The 22,812-nt window shown below is 46.1% G+C and overlaps 8 protein-coding genes across 8 annotated transcripts; 5 read left to right on the top strand and 3 right to left on the bottom strand.

Moving 5' to 3' along the window:
* Positions 1 to 1,332: 1,332 nt before the first annotated feature.
* On the top strand, positions 1,333 to 2,412 carry BGW36DRAFT_396889 (NADP-dependent oxidoreductase domain-containing protein; the record flags this gene model as incomplete). The annotated part of the gene is made up of 2 exons (XM_046218230.1): positions 1,333 to 1,393; positions 1,454 to 2,412. The coding sequence occupies 2 exons, from the start codon at positions 1,333 to 1,335 to the stop codon at positions 2,410 to 2,412; spliced, it is 1,020 nt and encodes a 339-aa protein (XP_046071773.1).
* Positions 2,413 to 3,833: 1,421 nt separating this feature from the next.
* BGW36DRAFT_377876 (cytochrome P450 CYP5293A2) lies at positions 3,834 to 6,578 on the top strand. The gene is made up of 10 exons (XM_046216041.1): positions 3,834 to 4,082; positions 4,173 to 4,339; positions 4,406 to 4,482; positions 4,539 to 4,669; positions 4,724 to 4,769; positions 4,825 to 5,095; positions 5,148 to 5,330; positions 5,396 to 5,467; positions 5,545 to 5,773; positions 5,849 to 6,578. Exons 2-10 carry the CDS (start codon positions 4,241 to 4,243, stop codon positions 6,250 to 6,252), a joined length of 1,512 nt encoding a protein of 503 aa, XP_046071772.1. The 5' UTR covers positions 3,834 to 4,082; positions 4,173 to 4,240; the 3' UTR covers positions 6,253 to 6,578.
* Positions 6,576 to 8,141, top strand: BGW36DRAFT_461114 (S-adenosyl-L-methionine-dependent methyltransferase; the record flags this gene model as incomplete). The annotated part of the gene is made up of 5 exons (XM_046222123.1): positions 6,576 to 6,827; positions 6,880 to 7,124; positions 7,184 to 7,401; positions 7,464 to 7,612; positions 7,674 to 8,141. 5 exons carry the CDS (start codon positions 6,576 to 6,578, stop codon positions 8,139 to 8,141), a joined length of 1,332 nt encoding a protein of 443 aa, XP_046071771.1.
* A 1,807-nt stretch (positions 8,142 to 9,948) lies between these two features.
* On the top strand, positions 9,949 to 11,927 carry BGW36DRAFT_461113 (uncharacterized protein). Its single transcript, XM_046222122.1, has 4 exons — positions 9,949 to 10,585; positions 10,664 to 11,066; positions 11,116 to 11,255; positions 11,317 to 11,927. The coding sequence occupies exons 1-4, from the start codon at positions 10,135 to 10,137 to the stop codon at positions 11,916 to 11,918; spliced, it is 1,596 nt and encodes a 531-aa protein (XP_046071770.1). The 5' UTR covers positions 9,949 to 10,134; the 3' UTR covers positions 11,919 to 11,927.
* A 2,326-nt stretch (positions 11,928 to 14,253) lies between these two features.
* On the bottom strand, positions 14,254 to 16,740 carry BGW36DRAFT_340933 (putative Phospholipid:diacylglycerol acyltransferase). The gene is made up of 2 exons (XM_046213083.1): positions 16,040 to 16,740; positions 14,254 to 15,990 (listed from the first exon to the last, which is right to left on the bottom strand). The coding sequence occupies exons 1-2, from the start codon at positions 16,391 to 16,393 to the stop codon at positions 14,434 to 14,436; spliced, it is 1,911 nt and encodes a 636-aa protein (XP_046071769.1). The 5' UTR covers positions 16,394 to 16,740; the 3' UTR covers positions 14,254 to 14,433.
* A 3-nt stretch (positions 16,741 to 16,743) lies between these two features.
* BGW36DRAFT_377869 (putative acetyltransferase, GNAT family) lies at positions 16,744 to 17,869 on the top strand. Its single transcript, XM_046216040.1, has 2 exons — positions 16,744 to 17,321; positions 17,389 to 17,869. Exons 1-2 carry the CDS (start codon positions 16,962 to 16,964, stop codon positions 17,650 to 17,652), a joined length of 624 nt encoding a protein of 207 aa, XP_046071768.1. The 5' UTR covers positions 16,744 to 16,961; the 3' UTR covers positions 17,653 to 17,869.
* BGW36DRAFT_377868 (uncharacterized protein) lies at positions 17,870 to 20,628 on the bottom strand. Its single transcript, XM_046216039.1, has one exon. The coding sequence runs from the start codon at positions 20,496 to 20,498 to the stop codon at positions 18,024 to 18,026; it is 2,475 nt and encodes an 824-aa protein (XP_046071767.1). The 5' UTR covers positions 20,499 to 20,628; the 3' UTR covers positions 17,870 to 18,023.
* A 121-nt stretch (positions 20,629 to 20,749) lies between these two features.
* Positions 20,750 to 22,647, bottom strand: BGW36DRAFT_461109 (uncharacterized protein). Its single transcript, XM_046222121.1, has 2 exons — positions 21,296 to 22,647; positions 20,750 to 21,236 (listed from the first exon to the last, which is right to left on the bottom strand). The coding sequence occupies exons 1-2, from the start codon at positions 22,325 to 22,327 to the stop codon at positions 20,889 to 20,891; spliced, it is 1,380 nt and encodes a 459-aa protein (XP_046071766.1). The 5' UTR covers positions 22,328 to 22,647; the 3' UTR covers positions 20,750 to 20,888.
* Between the last annotated feature and the right edge of the window lie 165 nt (positions 22,648 to 22,812).

The following is a 22,812-nucleotide window of genomic DNA, read 5'->3' as shown; positions in this document are numbered from 1 at the left end:
TCTCGACATTCTTGCATGTCGACCGGCTTATTCGGCTACTTTCCCGAGTAATCGGATGTATATGTGTGTGAAATAGCAATGGCATCATACTTGCTTTCTCTGGGGATGATTAGTGGAGGATTGGAGAACTTTTTGCTAGGATGAGATGAATTAGTAGGTAGCGCATGAACCGACGGAGGCATGTTGCGCCGACCATATCATCGGAGAGGATTCGTTACTACCATGAGATTGGAATGGTTGAATGGTTGATCTAAAATGATTCGCCGATTCGATCTCTGAGAGTGATGGTAGAACAATATTGTTAATCATAGTACTACTACGCAATGCATAAACTAATATCTCTCACTTCTATCTATTATTCGTAGTGTTCATCTAAGCTAGTTTGGTGGTCTATTTAGATTTATCAAAAATGTAGTGACTGATTGATTATTTATGCCTATGATGGGCCATGTTTTGCAGGATTACTATTTTAATTATATGTTTTTAATGATCTTAGTATATTGTTACTAATTATTCTAAAAGAACCTTTGTATAATTCAATCATTGTATGGTTTCTCAACACAGCCAGTGACAACTAGAGTGGGTCCAGGTGCATGACAACTTGGTTGCAGTGGCCACTCGCTTACCAATTACGTAGTTCATGATTATATAGGCGATGTCAGTCTCTCGCATAAGCGTCCTTTTGATCTTCTCATTTATTTCGTGGTGTCTATGATCAAGAAGTTTCAGACATCGTCAAATTACGGTACAATACCATAATTTCAAATCGAAACGGGTCCCGAACCCTAGGACAGTTGAGCATTGAAGGACCACTTGGGGGTCCAGTTCATTACGTTTCCTGGATCCTTCTTGAATTCATCCTCAACGGTTTCATAAAGCCGTAACTTGGATTGTTCGTCCCGTATTATGATGAAGAGTGGGTCTTGTCAGTAGGTTGCATAAGCGCTACCGTGAACTTTATCTCATTGGAAAGAGTTAGATGTAGTCAAACTTTTGCAGCATCCCTTGATCACCTTTCGGCACGAATGGCTCCATTGCCCTGTGATCTGAATGCAGAGATAAGACAACCGTGGCTTGAGCAGGTTTCTCGACGGCAATTAAAGTTTGGTCCGTTTCTCGGCCCGAGAGACTATGTCAGCGTGTTGCAGGGAAGTTATACCTCAATTGTAAAACTTTAGCTTAATCTGGCACAAACAGAAGTGGTCGGCGTTAAATCATACCTAACTCCGTGATTTGGCCTTTTAAGCTGGAATTAAAAGGCTTGACCAGATCCGACTCCAATTTGACAGCAGTCACAAATCCACATCGTCTTTTGATGAAAGATTGGCAATCATGGCCAATCCCAAAACCGCCATTCCTGTCGTTTTCGGCGCCATGACAATTGGCCAGCCTGGTAAGTCTCGATTTTGTTGACTAAAGTCCCGACGCTAGAAACTAAACCCAGACCAACCAGACAAAGCGCACGTTCGGATCGATACTGTCGAAGGGACTAATGCTATTCTTGATGTTTTCCAGAAACATGGACATACGGAGATTGATACGGCACGCAATTATGGAGCAGGTTCGACGGAGGAGTATCTGGCGGCAGCAAAGTGGCAAGACCGCGGGTTGGTTATGGAGACCAAGCTCTACCCAACAAAAGGACGAAACATGGAGTGGCTGACTCCTGAAATATGGTCGCATGAGCCGCAAGACGTTCGGGCCGGTTTGATGGCCAGCTTGAAAGCCTTAAAGGCCGATAAAATCGACATGTTCTATTTGCATGCCCCTGATAGAAATACGCCCATTGAAGACACGCTTTGTGAAGTGGACAAGCTGTATCGGGAGGGATACTTTCGTCGCTTTGGTCTCTCCAACTTTCAATCCTGGGAAGTGGCCAAGCTTTGTGAGATTTGTGAAAAGAACGGTTATATCAAACCTAGCGCCTACCAGGCCTTGTATAATGCTTTCCAGCGGTCCATTGAGGCTGAACTCGTTCCTTGTCTCCGTCACTATGGAATTGGCGTCTATGCTTTCCAACCTCTTGCTGCAGGCTTCCTTACATCGCGATATCAAAGAAATCAAAGGGTGGAAGAATACGAAGTTGGCTCCCGTTTTGATCCTAGGAACAACAACAACATGTTCTACCATGATCGTTATCTGAATGATCGATATTTTGATGCACTTGACCTCCTTCGTCCTGTGGCGAAGAAACATGGTCTTACAGAGGCTGAATGCGGCCTCCGATGGATAGTTCATCATAGTTCTCTGAAGAAGGAACTCAAAGATGCTATTATTATTGGTGCATCTAGCCCAGCTCAGCTGGAGCAGAATTTGGTTGATCTCGAAAAAGGACCCTTGCCTGATGAGGTGGTACAGGCACTGGACGCCGGATGGAAGGGCATCTCAGGAACATACAGATATTGGCACTAGATGTAATACCGCTCACCCAGCGCCTAGATTAAAAAATGCCTCTCGAAGACATGAAGTTCTAATTTCTGAAAATGTATCTAGCATGAATTGATTGAGCAATTCTATCTGCTTACTGGCTGTAGACTTGATATGGATGATTTAGAGCTTATACCATAGATTATAATATGATTATAATTAAAAGTTAACTTGTAGTCTAATATAATCTAGAGCGGCTTTCGTCAGGCCACTTTCGCAGTGGTCATTCCTATGACAGTTCTGGCAACGCTTACTATATCAGTGAATAATATTGAGGATTTGTTATCCTCAATCTTCTAGTTAGTCTTTTACCAGCAGACCAGTAAGCGAATATTTCTACTTATATAATTATAGTATAATATTAGGAATATCTAACTCTATATTCGAATACTGTTCTACATAATAATTGTATTAAGAGTGGTGACTTAATTAAGAATATATTATGATTAGAAGTTAATTTGGTTTAAAGCTAATCCTGATAATGCTACTAAATTTCCTTAGAAGAGGTTAGTATAGAGTGAGACTAAGGAAATGGCAGTCTATACACTTGCCTAAATAGCTGTGAGAGGGCTGTCCGGCTGCCGCTGTATCGGCCTTCCCTCTTATGTGTGCGCGCTAGTTCAGCTTAATAAACACCCCTTATTTAACGTAATCGGACACCGAGTGTGTTATAATCTAAGGCATGTGTGCATTCTGGTTATATGTAGAAGATTGTTCTAATTGTATATAAAGGAGATCTAAAGCTCTAATATATAGCTAAAAATATATAACGAATATCTATCTATAGCTTAGATAATTTTACTATGATAGAAGCCCTTAGATTATGAATCTTTGTAATCAATAATATAAAGAATCTTACTAACCATCAGAGGCACTGTGGTAGCCAAGCAAAACCCTAAACACCGCATTAGTGTGGTTATCTAATTTGGAAACCTAAACCACGGTGAGGCCTGGCAGCAGCGAGGTAGGGCGCTGCAGGCTCACAAAGGCTTATAAGCGTGCCAACCCTGGAATTGGGCAATGGCCCAATTACCTCAGTATTACTTTTTGGCATTTAGAGGTTGGCAGTGTCAAGGAGCCTTACAAAAATATATATTATAAGAAGAATAGTTTTAAGAAGTAAATTATTTTTAAGAAAATATATTAGAATGATTAGTACTAAATGTATTAAGAATAAATTTAAATTGTCCAAAATTATAATTAATAATCCCTAATTTTCAATATCTTATGTCTAATGATAAATATTAGTATAAATTCGCATATAAATACGTCCAGATAGATGAGTTCTTTGCAACTCAGGCTTGTATCTCAATCCAATCGAATTTGGCACTAAACTAAATTTGTTCTAACGCGGTAAAAGTCCGACAATTCTTTGTGTTCCCGTGAGATGGTAGGTCAACACACCAAATCCAGTCACTGCAAACACAAGAAATAGACAGAACCCATTAGGGTCTTCAGTTGTAGCGAGGCAAGATGCAGGCATCTTGGCTATTCGTTGTTGACGTTATTGGTAGCACGTCAGGATTGCGTCCTTCTGCCCTGGGTCACCACGATCTCCAACTCTCACACCACATCACACCGACTATCTTATCGTCACTCTACATTCGCGACAGCTGGGGTCTGTGCGTACACAGTAGCTGGTCTCTGAAAGTACGGTAGGTGCCGCAGATGACGTTGCCATGGAGCGACTTATCACTGTTTGTCAGTACATAAAGACTGGGCTTAATTCCCATTTTCACAAGTAGAAACTCATCCTTCGAGCAATACATCGTAAAACATCCTACGCCCAATAACAAACACCCAATATACAAATATGCTGCAAACTTTGTTTATAGATGGCGCGCCGCTGTCCATTATGTTGTGTATTGTGAGCATAGTCCTTATATTTATGTTGATGAGACATGGAACATCGGTGAGCCTACTAATAGAACAGTTCCTTCAATATACAATATGATAAGGCTAATGCAGCGCGAGTCAGGGAGCATTCAAGGACAAATCAGGTCGTAAAATGAAACAAGTTCGCGGTGACACTCGAGTCCGCCGGTTCTCCCATGGGTGCGTTGACTTGGCTATGGGATATAGCTCTTTGACGCTATTCTCACAAAGCACAGGCGGGAGCTCTCGGATGAAGGCTACGCACTTGGCCAAGGCGATCCGTACATCATTCGAAACGGCGGTCGGAAGGAGGTAGTGCTATGCAAGCCGCAGCATCTCCGAGAATTTTTTACAGTGGATGGCAAAGGCAAGCCAACCAGCATTGTATAAACACTATCAGCTTCTGATGTCAGCTTCGCAGATCATTGGAAAGCACCGGACGGTAATATGGGCTATTTTTTCCACCGGTAAAGTCTCCGCCTCTGAGGGTATGGGAAATTTGCTTATTTGCTTTAAAAACAGGCTCCTTGGCGAATGTGTCGGGGCAAACAGCAGACATGAGTGGAGAAAGATACGATCTCTCTTTGACCCAATCTACTCTTCGAACGCTATGTCCAAGCTTACACACATCTTTCGAGGTGAAGTACAGGACTGGCTGGTGTGTCTTTCAAGTCACAGTAGCACCCAAACGCAGCGTCGTGCATTCTTTACAGTCGACATGTCCGAGCAGTGCGCGAGACTCCCACTCAAACTGGTTGCCTCGACGTTGTACGGAGATGCCTTGTCCGATGAGGTAAGTGGCAATTTCCCGTGGCGTCTAGATACTCACTTACTCATATCCACAGTCCTTTGCAGATTTGATGGAGCTGGCTCGAATTAGGGAGGAGTTAGGCTCCAATGCATTCTTGGGATTGCATATGATTTCCAAGATCTACGCACTATTGCCAACAAGGGCCAATCGTCAATTGGATCGGTATACGACAGGTTTTCGGGAGCTAAACCTTCAGATGGTGGCTACTGCTGAGCAGGTTGGTCACGATAATATCACGCAGCCACATGATGGGTAAATAGCCAACGTTTTACGTGCTTGCAGAGAAATCTTGAATGCCCTCTCATGCACATCCTGCGAGAAATCCATGCTACAGGCTGTGTTAGCATGAAGCAGGTAAGCTGAGCCGAAACTGAGCCGGTGACGTTACATTTTGGGCCTGCAGGAGTAACTTACACTACGAGAACTGATAGTTTCTTCACACCATCGACGAGATTTTGTTCGAAAATCTCGATGTAGCGTCCTCTGCCCTATCGTATCTGCTACTGAATGTTGCTAGTGACGCAACAGCGCAGGACGACTTGCGACGGGAAATGCAACACGTCAGGGAGCATGACACTGCTGAGGACGCTTACCTGGCACGGTCAGATACATTCCTGGAGCACTGTTGTGCGGAGTCCCGCCGCCTTTGTCCTCCCATCTGTGAGTTTCAGCTGAGCTGCTATAGGATGTTGGCGATGACATAATTTGCGAAACCTGACATAACGTTTTCCCTAGGTTTTACATTTTGCGAACGCTCGCCCTCGGACAAATTAATTGGAGGCTTTCTCGTGCCCGCTAACACGGATGTGACGACAGACTGGAAACGTATCAGCATTGATTCGCCGATCTGGTCAGTCTCCGTCGATGGCGGGCACAAAGTTGATGGGTACGACTTTTACCCCGCCCGGTATTCACAACTCTCAAAAGGTGACTGCCGATACAGCCTTGTAGGATATGGTGCAGGTGTACGGAAGTGCCTTGGCCAACACTTTGCGAGCCTGCTCATGAGAATTGTTCTCCTCGCGGTCGTATCCAAGTATCGCATCTCGACGGAGGTCCGGCCTTGGAGATTGGGCTTCCGAAGAGACAAGTTCGTCTTGACACCTAGGAGTCACGAGCTAGTGTTTGAGGCAATCTGAAAAGCCAAGTGGGTTGTCCTGTGCTGCTCATGCATGCATAGCGACTTCGGCTTGTGACGGGGCTGATCTGCAGTGGCTTATGCGACGCATTCAAGTAGCTACCACAGACCGTTTTAAGAATGGTTTCTATCTCTATGAAAACGTCATAATGGGACGCTTATTTGGAATGGCTTATTTATACAACACCCTCCCATCTTTCGGAACCATGGGATGTTCTCGTCTATAGCTCTTTCGGCTTTCTGGTAACACTGTTTTCTTATTCTGTATTTTGCCTTCCTACCTATTTTAGTTATCAATTCAAGTACCTTTGAAGCATGGCAAGCATGAAGGAAAACAATCTAGGTGACTCTCTGGAGTCCTTACGAGGTCTGATCAATATCTCGATCGATATAGTTAAGGAAGACCTAATTACCCACCACGATTCTCCTCTTAACCTTGCTTCATCACGACGCCATCCCTTGCGAGATAGATACGACGAAAAGGTAGCTCAAGCCTTGAAACGCATATCTAGCGCTGGTGTAATGTTGAGAGCTCTCTGCGATCCGGAAGCTTGGATACATGACATCATGTTCAATGTATGCAAAGCCTATAATCGTTCTATCGCTCGGACCTGATAAAATTAAATAGTTCTCCGACCTTACTGCCCTATTTGTGACTTGTCAGGCAGACGTCGCCAACTTACTCAACAATCAAGCCCTCGATGCTACCGCAATTGCTGAAAAGACCGGCATCGAAGCTGACAAAATCTCAAGACATCTGCGAGCACTATGTAACATGCATATTTTCCGAGAAGTAGCACCCAATGTCTATGAAAATAACGAACTTTCGTTGCTCTTCCAGTCAGAGTCAAGAAGAGCCCTTGTAGGTCTGTGGTAGGTGTTTCAAGTTCCATACGGCAGAATATTGCCTCGCTAACGTGGCGGGAATGAAGTGCGGAAGAAAGTCGACTGGCCTCGTGCCAAATGTGGGAAGCGCTCAATAGGCCAGACTTTAGGGACACCGAAGCCGTCAACAAGGCTGCCTTTAACATCGCGTACGAGACAGACCTCAATATATTTCAGTATTGGGAGCAGGTACGCCCGGACCTTGGCAAGCGAGGGGCTTGCGCGTTTGCTGGTAAAGGGCTCAACGAAGCCCAATATTTAGCTTGTAAGTGCACCGTCTGCTGTTATGACTTTGACCTTCCTCTCGGCTGATGCCTCCCCTTGCAGTGTATCCTTGGGCAGAAGAGCCAGATCACACACTGGTGGTCGATGTCGGTGGTGGTGTCGGTGGCGCTACTCTGCCAATTGTGAGCAAGTTTCAAAATTTAACGTTACTAGTGCAAGACCTTCCTGAGAATAAGGAAAAGTTTTGGGCGGTAAGTAGACCGCTGGAAACCTTGGCGCTAGATGGTGAATAATGCTTATATGCGACTACAGTTTCTTAAGAAGGACTATCCCCGCGTCTTGGAATCCAATCGAGCAAGTTTCCAAGCGCAAAACTTCTTTGAAGTGAATACCACCAAAAATGCGCCTATATATTTTCTTCGTCATGTTCTACACGACTGGCCGGATGCTGAGGCAACCAAGCTGCTAAAAAACCTCGCAGCGGTGATGTCAGCAAGGAGCAAGATTTTAATTTGCGAGCATATCGTCCTTCCTACGTACAGAAGCAACTCCGCACCAGACGATACTGAGCCGGAACCTTTCATAGCCCCTGAGCCACTTTTACCTAACTGGGGAGCTAGCTTTACGAGTAGATTGGATCTTCACGTTTTATCTTGTATAAACTCTAAACAGCGGACAGAAGACGATTTCAAGAATTTGGCTGCCAGGGCTGGTCTTACGGTAGCTTTTATGTGGAGAAATGTGGGAGACGAAGTGATTGTTGAATGCCGTCTACACTGAAGAGAGAAAATAGATTGCCATTGTCTATTGCTTGGTCCTTGTATACTCTAATTAACGCTTTCTCTACACTAGTTTGGTATCCTGATTCGAGTTGGCAATAACAGATGAACGGCAGCCAGTTCTTTCAGGGTGCATTTGGGTGGGATACAATAGTTCCGACATTATTTCCCATCTGCTGTACGCGCTTGGAGAGAAATTGACGGTTTGGTTACCGATTCCATTACCATACACCTTGCTTACCGTAGCTTACAATCGCCACTCGCCCTAGTACTGTACCCAGTTACCTCAGCCTTCTCAAATAAGCGTGACAGGCTAAGCTAACTAATATTAGTGGCACGAGGCTGACCTGCATGACAACAGCCATAATAGTTAACGTATTATATGAATACATTGATATGTGGCTCCAACAACGCACGAGCGGGTTCACTGGTGGGCTTCAAATAATCCTATGAATATCCCCTCGTACCTCCCAAATTGCCTGCAGGTTCCGTGTGTAACAGTCTCCGTGTGTAACAGTCTCCGTGTGTAACAGTCTCCGTGTGTAACAGTCTCCGTGTGTAACAGTCTCCGTGTGTAACAGTCTCCGTGTGTAACAGTTTCCGTGTGTAACATAAACGCGTCTATCAAAATAATTACACCATAAGGTCAAAGCGACTTCCACAATTTCCCAACTGTCCGAGCACATTCTGAGCAATTTCTGCATGCGCTTTGGCTGTTATCCATGGAAACTGTGATTTGCTCAATATGGCCACTGGTTCTGACCTGTACACCCTCCTTTTCTCCATACTATGCTGTAACTAATGTATGTGCGCATCACCTGTTACCAGATCCGCAGCTTCATACTAATACCCTCTTTGGCAAGGTAGTAAAGGATTATAACAAACATATGTGCATCGTTTTTTGGTTTCACAATGGAAATAAGTGTGCTAAAGAAACCACAGATATTGAAAAGGGAATTCAAAGTTGACCAAAACAGGTCTGAGCGACCGATCATTCTGCATTTCACCAACCTCATGGGATTGTGATGGGTAAATGACATGATACAATGTACTGAGCAAAGCATGAGTTTTGTTTATCCGCGAGATGCCTGCACAAGTCACCTACCACTGAGCTCATTTGTCCATATGATATTTGATGTTTGAGGCTGTGGCCACGGAGTGCCGGAGCAATAAAAGTAAATAATCAGGATAGATATCCTGCTCTGACTTCTTCCTATGACATCAACCAGGTATTGTGCCCTCGCGAATAAATCAACAGCAGCGAGCATGTTGATCAACTATACAGTACACGACATGAATGCCTAAGTTACTCATAAGACTGACGCATGGTCTTGCCACCATAATCTCACAGGCATGCATTACATTGTATCTTGATTCTAATTTGTAAGTTGGCTCCATTGCCATTCAGATATACTTCAATCTTTGCTTAATTGAGTATTTTATTGATGTAAGCCAACCATCCAGTTTGAAGCGCTTATCCGGTACTACGTCATTTATGTCTCGCTGGACTGGGTACTCTACAAATTATGCCGATCAGATTCAAGTTGAATATGATGAATCGTCATATTATCAGAGATAAAACTTAAATCATCACACTTACCATATGAAGGTGTGGCATCACATCTACCAGAGGTGGATTTTGGCATGTGATATCAATGAGATGGTGGAGGGATATATCTGATATCTCTGGATACCTAACATCGTTTCAGATGATCATGCATCCTGCTTAGTCTAGATACTGTACCATTCGCCCCAGTGATGACAGACACCTCTACGTGGTCCTGGGGATAAGTATTCAAGCAGGTTTGGGATGGATAGCTGTTTGAAGAAACCAAGATCTGCCCGATGGACTGAGCCAGGCTGCCGAGTATTTATTATCCAGCCAGCCCAGGTACAGTGAGACTTTCCGGTCCCCTCAATCAAATCGTATCTCGCAGGCACGTTCAGGCACTACTAAAGACCTGTCATTCCTTTCGAAGGCCCAACTTCCCAGAATGACCACATTTCTTTTCCCCCCTGGGGAAAATGCTGCGGCACCTCGGAAGCGAAGTGGATATTGCACTGTTCTAACTGATATAATCCGTGCTGCTGTCGATGCCAAGAGCGCATTGGATATCGTTGCAAATCTGTTGCGAGGAGATGACCAGTATGGGTTTAGTAAATTCGATGCTCACGTTGGGGAAACAGGCTGCCACCTTCGCGCTACCATGTTGGCAGAAGCATTTCGTGCCTGCAAAAGCAGCCTGTCAAAGTCGACATCTACAGACTCTGTACCCAAATGGATCGATATAACCATCACAAATCTTGCTGCCCTTCGCAAAAATGCCGAACAGCTCTGCTTGGATTTAACCAAGAATCGGAAAGATCCACGCGATGTTGGACTTGGTTTCAAACAGGATACACCAGAACAGATCATTCGAATCCTCTTATCCAGTGAAATTATTGGTATGGTCCAACTAGTAATAGTCTTGGAACTTCCTGCTTTAAAGGAGGCTTGTTACTAACGCGTAGTGTTACTGTTAGGTTCTCAAAATGTGGTAGCTCATTCCGATCACACTCAATATGGACTAGAGAGCTTGATAGTCCGCCTAGGCAATCCAGATGACTGCTACCAGGCAACCTGGAACCTAGGAAGCCCCGAGATCTTGGTCCGCTTTTTTGTTTATAGTTATACCCTATCCAAGTACAAGCGATTCTTCGTGGGGCCTGAGGGTGATGGCTGTCGTCTAGAATTGGGATTGGTAGCCGAAGAGAACCACCGTCTTGTTAAACCGTTTTGGGATCTCAGTAAAAAAGAGTACATGGCATCTAAGACTTCGCGGATTCAGAGGGAGTTCACGGCGTTACAAATTTGGATTTCAGAACTTAGCTGCAACTGGCTTCGATCATTGTCCCACAAATTGTCCACGGAATCTATCCATTCAAAGTAGGTCTTAAAGCCTCAGAGCGATAGATTCGAGCTGACTTGCAGCTAGTATCGTTCGCACGTCGATCCGGGCATCAAGAAAAGGAATCGTTGCAGGTGCTTCCTTCCCGACGTTCATACTTCTTCGTGAAGCGTGGGCAGTGTCGTTTGGTTCCATAGTACTGGTAGATCGACATTTCTGCTCCGAAGGTATCTCTCCTTGAAGCTCTCAGGAATGCCTTTGCTGACAGTCATTGGGATATTTTTTTAGGGTGGCACTACAACGTTCTAAACTGCCGTCTTCGAATCCTCGATCACCATGACTCACCTAGGCCATACACACGCTTAGCATGGGAGCTCCAAGAAACCGATATTTCCAGTCTTGGTAAGGATTGTGATGATATCACGCCTACTATTGTTATGATGGGCTACAGCATTAGAGGTCGAAACTCAGACTACACGGGTCGAGTTCTCGCGAAAGAAAAAGGCTCCACTGCGTCTTGGCCTCACAGAGATGAGACCTGTGCAGAAAATCTCTGCCACCTATCTGAACTGCTATCTGCCGATCACGACCACTTAGCTATGGCGTTTTTCGCTGCCCACCCGGCGTATTCCTTCCCTCTGGACGGTCTCGAAACAGAGGAGCAAATAGTTCAATTCCTAGTAGCACAGTTTCCTCAACATCAAGACGCTGCAGCTTTTCAAGACCTGTGGGAGAGACTGTATTTAGAAGCCGACACGCTAGGCGTGGGCAGAGGCTGCGTTAACATCATAGGATGGCAGCATATATTTGCCGAGACAAGACATGGGCTGGCTAGATTGCTGGAAAAATGGTTGCTAGATGAGAACTTGATGCCCTTGTCAGCTAAGTGATGTCTATATACCTATTAACTTCAATGGGCTACATTTATCATTATTTGCAAGCGGACAGAAGAAGGCTTCTCGGCCATCCCGGTAGTCAGTCAATTCTGCAACGAGAGCCCCATTCTCGTCAGATGAGGATGAATTCATCTATCCAAAATATGTAAATGGGTGACGCTGTTGCCTATTTAATTTTAATATTAGCGTTAAAATGTCTTGGCTACATTTTAAGATTAAGATATTGTTATTTATCTAAATAAGATTATGGAGTACATCATTTATTTCAATTTTCAGTAATTTTATTATTATATAATCTTAGTGATATCTATAACTAATTATTAAAATTAATAGATTATTTTAAAATAATCTAATTAACTATACCTAATAGCTAATATATAAAATGCCTAATAATATTATATAATATTTACTTTTATACTTTAAAATTCGCTCTCAATCAAAGCAGTCTTATCTTCGCGACCAGACGGGAACTCATCATGAGAGCCGACCTCGGAACTATCGTATTCGTCGCTCTCCGTAGGCGTATAGCCTTCTGAAGAGGTAAATTCATCGATTTCTCGGTTCCTTTTTGCCCCGGTAGTTTCATGGCTGTTGTCCATAGATTATCTCTTTATTGGGTACTGCTGTGAGCCTCGAGGATTCTTGGCAGGGTAGCGGTGGTATCCAGATTTGAAAGACTTCTATTCAGCCAATAATGCTGGGTTCACTTGAAGGGACAAACGACCGGGGGCTTAGCTGGTCTATAAGTGTTGAACTTTATGGCGAACTAGTGCGCCTACTCAGCAACAAATTGGAAAATAGAAGCAAATTCGAATCCATTAGGAATACAAACCTGAGTTTCCCATAACTCGTCTATCTACCCTAATTTATATGCGACTGCTAGATCCCTCCTTGTAACTTTCGCGTGGCCCTCCTATTGAAATTTTAGCATAATAGCGATAACAGCGGCCTTAATGCCAGTCATAGCAGAGCTGCTAAGTAACCCTTTGGTTGTAAATCTCAATGAAGATGCAGGTTTTGCAACTTGAACTCCGATGAGAATCATTTCCATTAAATCTAGCATCTGGAGAAGGCTACTAGAATCAAGATGGTGGAAGAAAATTAGTGCAATCGCTGGAAAACAAGGAGGCTACCATCATCAAACAGTTTATCTGAAAGCATGGCCACACAAGTAACAACTAGGTTATTTAAGGAATGGAAAGTACGACAGGAGAAAACGGTTTTAAGAATACCCTTCATGCCAGGAGATATTTCTCTCGCAACATGGGGCGTTCCCCCTCATCGTCAGGGACTGCCTGGGAAACATCAATGGGCCCAGAGCAGCGCGGGCAAAACCTCAAAGCTATTTCAATCGGATATCAGGTGCAGGAAATTGCCGATATCTCACCATATGAGAATTGGGGGTTTCAAGACGAGGAGCTATGGGTTCTGGGCATGGGTTACGATCTACTGGCGCCAGGCGGAGAAGGATGAGCTCATATCGATTCTCCTTTTTTAACAGGCCCTGGAGCCAACTGTGCCATCACTCAAGAGTTCCTTGATTACGGAATTTACAACATTACACCCGGAAAAAGGCCTTCGCATCATCTATTTATCTTGTTGAAAAGAACTATGAGGCGAGTATAGCCTACTACCAACTCAATTTTATGATATTAGTAGCGGGCTATATAGTCTCATATTCCGCAAACATATTTTAATTCTATAATTACATCAAGATTTGCTAGAGATAGAAGCATCGGAATTAAGGTGTCCAATTTGGGCCAGGAGGCAAAGCATGGCACTGTGGTGGTCGGGTTTAGATACAGTTGAAGGGGGTTGACGCACGCACCGTTGTTGTCGTTGGAATAGGTGTATATATCCCACAGCTGAAGGTTCTAGTTACTCACGACCGTGCTGGTGGTAGCGCTACTGAAGCCGTTGCTGGAGACAGCATGTCAATAGGGCTGTGTAATTTTGCAGGGAAACATGTTGGCCAAGAGCAATAAACGAGCGTTTCCGGCTCCCAAAACTTTATGAAGAATTGAATGAGCAGCAGGTCAGCAATGGTGATGACGGTAAATAGGTGAACCCGCACATAAGCCCTATAGAGGAAGGGGAAGACATAGGCTCTTCTGCGAAAGTCCAGCCGACTCGTTATTATTTCCACCAGCCGCCGTAGTACGCCCTTCAAGAAGTTAATAGAATACTAAGCATGAGGAAAGACAAGCTCTCAGCGAATCTATAAGGTCCCGCGGTTAGAGCCAGAGGAGGTGCGGGAAACGACAATGTCAACGGGGGAGTTGACTTTCCCATAATTGATCTGTGAACTGGTATAAGAGAATATTTCATATGTACCTTGTATTGACGGAAGATAGACCATCTTTAAAGCTCAGAGTATGGAGACCTAGTACCTGATATTGGTCATCACAATTAAATATTTATATAAAACCAAATACATGTAGCCCTCCAGTTGAATACAAACCACGGCCCACTGGTATAAACTGGTATCGACAGAAAGTTTAAAAAAAATCTACTCGTCATCATATATCTTCACCCGACTCGCATATTCCCTAATATTCGAAACATAATTCTCCTCAATAAGCTCCCCCTTACCACCGGCAACACGCAGTAACAAATCATTCAGCGATGCTCTTCCGAGAATATCCACATGGTCTGCTGTATTCGGTCCGCCGCGCGACGAGAAACTGTCTGGCTCGTGCCGCATTTCGTGCACGGTGACATTGATTCCCGCCGGGTTGTACCGCTTGATATGCCGCCAGCCGTGCGAGCACATGTAGCCCATGCTTAGCAGATTCACGGTGCCGTCGCCCTCGCCCATGATGACGCCGTGGTCGGCACCGTTGGGCTCGGTGACGGTGGTGTCGATAGAGACGTTGAGGCGGGTGAGCGGGTCACGCTCTTCCTGGTAAAAGTAGGCACGCTCGGTCGGTTTACCGACCCCGTAGAAGCAGTATATCTTCATATCCGGGGCGAGCGGGAGTCGTGATTCGAGCGGATTCAGCCATTTGCGTGGGTCGTTTTCGTTGGCTTCGACTTCGGCGCGGGTATGTGCGATGCCCTGCGAGTAGCTGGTGGAGACTTGGTTGCGGTACCACTCTTCGGACTGGTTGAAGAGGTAGGCGAGGCTGTTTTCCATGGTCAGGTTTTTGCTGGTCCAGGAGGAATTGACCTCGCGGAAGTTGATAAAGTTGCCGAAACTGGTGGATTTGCCGGGCTGGTCGTCTGGAGCCCACGTTTCGTTGCCCCATACCGCATCGCCGCCCTTGGGGAGCATGCTCGAGATGCCCGGCATGGCGCGGAAGATATCGGCGCGTTCCTCCTTGGAGAGGAATCTCTCTAGGCCGTAGACTGCAAAGGAGTTGAGTTGTGCCGTGTCTCTCATTTCGCCGGATAGGACTGCTGTTAACCCCTTCACGGCGCCGAGCATGCAGCCGCTGATGTTGACCCAGGAGTCTATGTGGCGGTTGACCCAGTCCTTGCCGCCGTTCCCATGCTCTTCGCTCTCCACCCACTTGAAGAAGTGCATGACGACCTGTGAGCCCATACTGTGCGAAACCAAGGTGATCTTCTCTTCGCCAACTTTGACCGTCATCTCAATGTATGATTTGATAAGGCTGAAGTACTGGTCGCGTTTTTCTAGGTTGATATACGAAAGCCGCCAGTCGTATGCCGCCGAGAAGGCATTGGTGGGATCGTAGCCGATAGAGGCCAGGTTTTCCAATATCTTATTCCATATCCAGTACCCCGTAATGAAGAAATCGGTCGCGTCGAACCCCTGAGCGGCACGCAATTTGATCTTAGGAGGATCGAGACCGGTTTCTTTGTCCAGCATGATATGGCTCTTCCATCCAGCCTTATCCATCACCAGCGCGCGCATCATGCTCCAACTGCCCCAGAGTCTCTTGCGGAAATATTGCCGCGATTCTATGTCTGTTCCCCAGCTTTCTAGCCCTGTTGAAATAACGCCGGGGATCATCACGACGGGGTGTTTGGCTTTAATGCCCTCTGATTGCAAGTATAACCCGACAGAGAACGAGTCGTAGCTGACCGTATCGCGCTCATGTTGCTATCAACACATTAGCATTATGCCTTATCAGGCCGGAGATACAACGAACCGTGAATTCTTTGGCGTCCCGTAGAATCCCTGCCGGCATAACATCAATCAACGCGTCCAGATTCAGATCCATCAATGCATCCAAACTGATAACCTCATTGTGATTCGCAAAGAGCAGCGCAACGAATATCCCAAACAGTCCACCCAGCAGGAACACTAAGCTGTGCCGGCGCTTTCCGCGCGGCCTTTTGAGGTACCTCTTTAACCGAACGAACAGGCTCAATGTCGGTTTCTCATCTGCATTGTCGCTGATATCTGGCGGTGGCAGGGTCGCGGCATCTTTGTAGTGGGTAGAATTGTTGTCGTCTTGGGTGGTGGTCCGATGTGCCGGACGTCGGCGGACGTTAGTCGACATGCTCCTAACAGGCACGGCAGGTTGCCGTTGATAGTTCGCGCTCTTATCGGGGTGCGAGTGTGTGAGAATTCTAAGGCGAGGGATGAGGAAGTGAACAAAGCTGGTGGTGCAATCACGTTAATGATATCTCTAGCCCACAAAATCACATGGGAAAGACGTCACAATCGCACAAATGCAGAAAACATGGTGGGACCAGTTTCTTATCATTGACTGGAAGGATGCGAATTCTTCGAGCGGGCAGCAATTCCAATATCATGTAGAAGCATGCACAGTCTCGTACGATCAAATCATCATAACCATAATGAAAGTGAATGTAAGACGCATGCAAGGTTCATCATTGTCGGTGCCGACCAGAGAACCAACCTGAGGTGGCCGCGCCAATAGAATCCCGCCGTGCCTGCCCAGCCTGGACCTCCAGTACCTAGTTACACAACGCTTTCCCTTCACCACGCCGCATTCTCTCGATCCTGCAAGCACTGCATATAATTTTCTCTGCTCTACTGCCTTTATTATTCACCACCACCTCGCCGTCCCAAACAGTACCAGCCCCTCGAATGGTCGCGCTGCAATGAGCCAGCATGGTAGCAGCACCGAGCGCCCCAAGCTCGAATACGTGCAGTACGACAGCAGTCGCGAAAACGAGTATCTGCCGGCCATGCGGCAGCTGATCTCAAAGGATCTCTCGGAGCCGTACAGCATCTACGTCTACCGCTACTTTCTGTACCAATGGGGGGACCTGTGCTTCATGGCGATGGACGACAGCGGGCATTTGGTGGGGGTTGTGGTCTCAAAGCTTGAACTCCATCGCGGCGCGCAGAGGGGGTATATAGCGATGTTGGCTGTGCGTGAAGAATACCGTGGACAGGGCATAGCGACGAAGTTAGTGCGGATGGCCATTGATGCTATGATTGAGAGGGATGCCGATGAGGTTTGTATTCCATTTAACTGAAGCATGACGCATTGATAAGGTTGGAGCGTACTGATGTGTTTTGAAGGTCGCGCTGGAAACAGAAGTCACGAACAAGGCCGCTATCAAGCTGTATGAACGACTGGGCTTCCTCCGAAGTAAATGCCTGCATCGGTATTATCTGAATGGGAACTCGGCGTATCGGCTTGTTTTATATTTGAAAGAGGGCGTTGGGTCGCTGGGATTGACGTACGATCTTCCGCCAGGCATGGATCCATCGCAGGTCCCTATGGGCTACGCGCAGGCAGGTAGCTTACCGATTCCGAAACAAGAGAATGGACAGATGTTATGAGGGTGGTCGATGTTATTATGACACAGATTAATGGCATTGGAGGGATTGGTTTATGGTAATAATGGGATGGGGCTTGCATTGGCGGATCATTTGATGGTGGCATAAAGATACCATGTCTTACGAAGTAACGAATTAGAATTTGCATCATTATGGCCGATACCCATAGCGAATGATACAGATTATATGTAGTCTATTTGTGTGAAAGGTGAAGAAGTAAACAACTATTATACATATGTACAGGTCCATGAGCAGAGCTTAGATCAGAAACAGCGAGTAATCTCAAACTCGAACAAGGGTATCTTGGTCTATGTGGTTGATATATATTGTACATGGTTGATATAACTGAACGACCCCGGTCTTCATGGGTCTATCTATTTGATAGGAACGGCGATAGTCGATTTGAGAATATCGATAGTGGATCGCTTGGACATGGTATCCTGCTGTTCATCCGGCGAGTGCCAGCGCAGTTCCTTGTCGAGTCTGACTGCAGCATCCAGCATCAAACACAGCGACTCCTCGGGCTGGCGCGTCGGCCCTTGACGGACGTCGTCCAAAATCAATTGAGAAACCAGTGGCTTTTTCCTCTTGTCAACAGGAGACATGTAACGGGTCAAGTATACAACTGGGTTCTCTGTATACGGTGGCGGGACCATGGTCGTAGCAACCCCCGATGGCTGTGTGCCCTGCTGGTACTCCAAGCCGACCACAATGGCCCCAATGTGGTGCTCCAGGTATCCAGAATCCTGGCCCTTTCCGCGGTTATCGCCTAGTAGTGATGATCGGACAATCTGTCTCATCAATTTGCTCGTTGCACCCCTCATACATGCAAACCGCCAGATAACTCGACACGCATTATATGAGTTGGAAGTGAGGGCGAGGAGAAACAGTTTTTCGTAATTTGACCAGTTGAGAACGAATTCATTTTTATGGATGAGTGCTAACAGACTCTCCATGGCAGCGCCTAACCCACGAAAATGTAAGAGAGTGATGTCAAAGGTCCTGTTGTTGGGAGACAGTTCATATCGCTTGAACGCGTCCAGAACCTGCGCGAGAAGGTCCGAGTCTTTTCTAGGCGCGATTTCCTCTAGAATGAGGTTGAGCAGATATGTCGAAATGGTCGTACTACCATAGTCCTTCTCCAAGCTTTCAAGGAATGATGGAATATCAAGACCGTTATCGAGATGGGCCGAAAGCATTATCCCTATGTTATACTGCAATACGTCAAGTAGCACTCGTCTGTCTTCCGTAAAGCCCAATTCTGCCATGCGCAGCATCACTTGATGTCTCGGACCCGGTGAAATCAGGCATTGCAGAAAAGCAACCCAGGTATTTCCATTCGGCTTCATTTTGAGTCCAATCAGATCCTGAAGGGTAGCGTGAAAGAACCAGAGATCCTGACGTCTAGATGCTGACTGAAGAAAGATATTGTATGACTCGGTTGAAGCCACAGCGTGGGCTTTCTTGAACACCACACGAGCTGAACGTAAATACTCGTGTTTGCACAGAAACGTGAGAGCTGCGTTCAACGCAGAAGTGGAGATATAAGGTTGGATTTCTGGACGTGTGAATAGAGTCACGAGTGACTTCATTACACTATCTTTGGAATAAAAAGCATCCCATGGGCTCCTGTCCCCACTGGGCTGCTTTGCGTTGACTAAGTGTTCAACATGTCGCGCAAAGTCACGAGTACTTGTTAATCGCACACTCGAGGCGCCTTGTAAACCTAAAGGATTCGATTGTACTGATGGTTCATCATCCCATACAGAGCGAATCAAAGGAACTGGGTATCCTTTGTCACGTAATGCAAGTATAGATGGAACGATAGGCACGGCAGGCAGTCTAAATTTAGGACCAGCTATCTGCTGCTCTCCTAGCTGGCGTTGATGCTCTTCCATCTGTTTGAACCGCTTCTCCACCAGTTCGATGACACGCCTTGATCCAGATATAATGACTTTCCGATATATGCCTTCACTTTCCGATGGCTTCAACACGCGAACCTGACAGCCATTTCGAATTTGAATAAACCAGATATTCTCGTCGGATAACGGCGTGCCAGAAAGATACGCAACAATCTCTTCCCGTACGAGTATCTCCTTGTCTATTGCAGTCTTCGGCTTGACGGGCGTCTCCAATGACATCGTTTCGAGGAGTGACATGACTTCCGTCCAGTGCACGGTAGCCCTGTATTTATAATTCCCTCGACGCCATAGAGAAATATATTTCCGGTATCTCAGCTTCCGCAGGTCTTTGCTGGGGTATTTTCTCTCGCCTAGTCGGCTGCGCTCTTTGGACCGCATTCGTTCAGCCGTCACCCGCCTCTTCTCAGCCAAGGTAGTAAGTCGATATGGCCTAGTCTTTCTGATTACTATCTCATCCGTAGTATTATCAGCATCCAGACTTTTGTCAGAGGCAGTGTTGGTGGAGGATTCCTCAGAATTCTTGTCATGGCTGGGTTGCCATTCTGCTTGGTTCTCATTGTCCGAACTTGCCGGTGATTTGTTCCGGTCGCTTGCTATCACATTAGAAGCTTGATGTCTGACTTGAGCGATTGGCTCGGTAGCGTTTATATCTGACTCCTTCTGCGAAACGCCGGGGTTACTGTTCGGGTGGGTCGAGGATAGCCATCGTCGCGATACACGATTAACAGGGTAGCACCGTGCAGGTCTTTCATAACTTTTGTGCGGATTCGGACGCCGAGAAGAGGTTAAGAAAGCAGACCGTGAGCTGGAGGTACTCGCGCAGCGTGGATAGAGGAAATGTAAAGGCTCATTTGCTGGAACAACAATGCTGTCTAGAAAAGAAGAAAATTTCCCATTTCCGAGACAATGCTTGCCGCGAGCGATCATGGGGAGCCGATTAACAAAGAAGGATGGGCATGAGTGGCCGCCCCAAGTCTAGGCACTGGAAACTAAAAGTAAGCGTACACTAAATCAATGGTTTGTTGAGGATGTCATGGAGGGCTGCTGTAGTTTAAATATTTGAATGTTCTGGGAGAAGCTTGAAACCGAAAAGATTTCGGCGACGGAATTACTTTTTGCGTGTTTGGCCGCTTCGCCTACCGGAGCGAGCTTGAAGTATTGATGACCATAACATGGAGGACAGGACATTCTCTTATCTATATATACATGTAGCAGATATTAAAAGGTGCTCTGTAACTGCCAGTGACAGGTTATTATTTAAGAAAATGATATTTACATAAAAGAACAAGGCTCAGCCAAAGAAGTGAATGCTGGATGCTAATATATATGACCTTCTTTTCCAATATTCGCTGCTTTGGGAATCCCCCTGATCTCGCTGATTGAGCTTTCCCTGGCCTTTCCAGGCGATGACTTAAAAGAACCACCACTTCCGACCTGCGCTTCCTTTGTGATGTCGAACACCTCGTAGCCGGAGATCTCCTTGTTGATAGCGTCTAAAGTTTTAGATAGGTTGTTTCGCCGTCGCCGTCTTGCTTCAATTTCCTTGTCGTCGCTTTTCGACGGGCTGGTGTTTTCCGAAGATTCCTGGTCTATGGAATCTTGTATGAGATTCAGGAACTGCCATCGCGAGGTTTGGAATACAAATAATGATAGGATTTCGGGGACCTGCAATATGAATATCAGATATACTGTCCGTACACACCCATCGATATGACCCATCTTACCTGCTCTGCGAGATAAAAGAGCTCTTCCCCACCTTGAGCTAGAAACTTCTTCAGAATCTCCACCCTTTCTCGGTCTATAATCGCGTCTTTGAGCGCTTGCAGTAACGTCGGTATGTCTTCAATGTCCTCAATCACCAGCCCATCCAACGAGGTACCAACACTCTGTCTATTATTCGCAGGGGAAGAAATAGTTGGATCTGCCAAAAGACTCGGCTCTCTACTCATCACATTCTGCGAGTGAATCGTGAAATAGTCCTCGTTTAATCGATGGGCTAATTCCCAGCCTGTTTCATCCGCTCTAGCTCTTCCACGCATATGCTTCTTCTTAGTTCGTAGCCTCACCCAGCGTCTTCGCCGCACCCATGAATGAAACCATGGGTGTGTTCCGTGCCAACCCCATTTCATTCCGAACGAGATTGAATACTGCCATCCTTCTTCATCAACATCGTCGGACATATCCACAAACCACGTCTGCCAAGCCCACTCCCAGCTAGGATCGGGAACTTGTGCATTCGTTATGTCGACCGGACTATCATTGTAGTCCTTGGTCACCCAGGCTGACGGGTCGAATTGAAGTAGTGAGCGGTCCGAATAAAACGGGATGCCGAAGAAAAACCACCCTCTCTGATTCTCATACAAGATATCAAGCTCCGAAGCCGGCTTAGCGTCCAAATCCACGGAACGCGTCTGCGTTGGGACAACATTCAACAGCTCCAGGTTGGGATTTTGTCTCTCGCGAGAGTCTTCTGTGTCTTGCACGGCGCTTCGGCTGTCACTTTGATTGTCTGTTAACGAGTACCGAGTTGAGTTTCGCTTCAGACCGGCGCTGTCCGGCATGTCGAGTCTTTCTCGTTGCCATTTTGCGTATTTTCGCTTTGCCAGCTCACTTTTGACGGAGCTCTTGGTGAACAGTCTGGTTATTGACGGTAGACCTGGGGCAGATGTGGTATGTGTAAGGACTCGTTCCGGAGGTTGTGAGGAAGCAGTGTTGTCAACCAAACTAATGCTTCCTTGGCAAGTTATGTTCGCCATTGGGGGTGGTAGGTCTGGGATAAATTTTAATATAATAATGGGTGTGGGAATCAACCAAAAGAGACCACCAAAAGGAGAGAGAAGTAGAGAACAGAAGCCGGCTGTTCTTTGGGATCAAGTATGCATTGATACATGAATTTAGTAGGTGCGAGCTTGTCTTTGTACGGGATATAAATCCCGTGGTAATAGTGGATAGCAAAGAATAAGCTGAAGTAATAAGGAATGAATGATAGCTGGCCTAGAAGGAACGACTACAATGGTCGTCCAAACCAACGAGTGTATAATTACGAAGTTGACAAAGACGCAGGCGCGGCGAGGAGCATGGATGAATCTGGCAAAGGTATGACATCGTTGCGCCAGGCATCGGGCCAATAGCAATACAGATGAGGACCCATCCTCCAAATGCGGCCTAGTGGCGGGCGCGAGTAAACATTGCTTGATCCATCTTATCTTTGATATTGGCTGCAGACAACCACGCGTTCATG

This window comes from Talaromyces proteolyticus (assembly GCF_021365285.1).
Source record: "Talaromyces proteolyticus strain PMI_201 chromosome Unknown BGW36scaffold_6, whole genome shotgun sequence".
NCBI classification, from domain to species: Eukaryota; Fungi; Ascomycota; class Eurotiomycetes; order Eurotiales; family Trichocomaceae; genus Talaromyces; species Talaromyces proteolyticus.
The sequence above is the reverse complement of the archived record's forward strand: the minus strand, read 5'-3'. Positions and strand labels throughout refer to the sequence as shown.